The following is a 1,097-nucleotide window of genomic DNA, read 5'->3' as shown; positions in this document are numbered from 1 at the left end:
TGGTAGTTTTGCTGCTCTAGGAATTATATTATACAATGAATTTGATACTCTCATTCAAGCAACAATGAGCTCATTTTCCTATTGGAAATCCAAATATTTTGGTACTAAAAAAGAATAATTTATTGCCAAACAACAGACAACTACAATGAAAGCAATAACATACAAATGTTAATTATTGCACGTAATTACAAGGGAATACATACAATTAAATTAGATAAAAATCCTTACCCTTAATGCACTACAAACAAAATAGCAAATAGATTTTTTGATTTCACTTAATGATTTAGACGGGAAGCCTGCCAGGAATATGGCGACTGTCCCGCTACAGTCTTTGACTGTATGAACTGTGAGGTACGTCGTCTTTCGAGTCAGTAAGAGAGAGTGATTGGAAAAAGAGAGGACGAGTTAGTTCATTTATTCATTTTGAAATTGATCACCTAGATAAAAAGTATTTTGGGTAAAAAATTCATAAATAATCAATTAATATATTTAATAAGGTAAGACATCCGTTATTATAAAATAAGGGAAATATGGTAGTCAGAAATCCCGTGTAGTCCAATGGCTAGGATACCTGGCTTTCACCCAGGAGGTCCGGGTTCAATTCCCGGCATGGGAGGATGTTTTGTCTTTTAATACTGACTTGCGTCCTTTGCGATTGTTTTGCAATAAGAGTTTGCTTTATTAAAGTATTAGAAACATTTGAAAATAATCATTTACAAAGATGGTTTGATGATTGGCTTTGATGACTTCTTACATGTCTTTCTCTTGATACAAATCTTCTTCTTGATTGACTTGCAACACTTCTTCTTTCCACCAACTAACTTAAATTTCTTACAAATCTTCTTTCCCTTTGAACGTTTCAAACACTTCTTATAATACTTCTTCTTGATACATCTTGGAGGAATGACAATTGTCTTGGCACAATACTTCTTCTTTTGATATTTGACACATTTAGAAAGAGTCTTCTTGTGCTTACAGAACTTGATAATCTTATGTTTGGCACAGAAGAATTTCTTCTTAATGAGACAACATTTCTTAACTGATTTTCTTTCCTTACAATATTTAACCTTCTTATACTTGGCACATTTCTTTGCCCA

General features: G+C 32.7%; 1 protein-coding gene and 1 non-coding gene across 2 annotated transcripts; one reads left to right on the top strand and one right to left on the bottom strand.

Moving 5' to 3' along the window:
• Nucleotides 1–544: 544 nt before the first annotated feature.
• NAEGRDRAFT_t880 lies at nucleotides 545–616 on the top strand. The gene has a single exon. It is a non-coding gene; the product is annotated as a tRNA-Glu (tRNA).
• A 97-nt stretch (nucleotides 617–713) lies between these two features.
• On the bottom strand, nucleotides 714–1,088 carry NAEGRDRAFT_76550 (uncharacterized protein; the record flags this gene model as incomplete). The annotated part of the gene is made up of 1 exon (XM_002668486.1): nucleotides 714–1,088. A coding segment is annotated over one exon (375 nt), but the record flags the coding sequence as incomplete, so codon positions are not given.
• Nucleotides 1,089–1,097: the final 9 nt, after the last annotated feature.

The sequence above is a fragment of the Naegleria gruberi genome (assembly GCF_000004985.1).
Source record: "Naegleria gruberi genomic scaffold NAEGRscaffold_192, whole genome shotgun sequence".
Classification (NCBI taxonomy): domain Eukaryota; phylum Heterolobosea; class Eutetramitea; order Acrasida; family Naegleriidae; genus Naegleria; species Naegleria gruberi.
The sequence above is the reverse complement of the archived record's forward strand: the minus strand, read 5'-3'. Positions and strand labels throughout refer to the sequence as shown.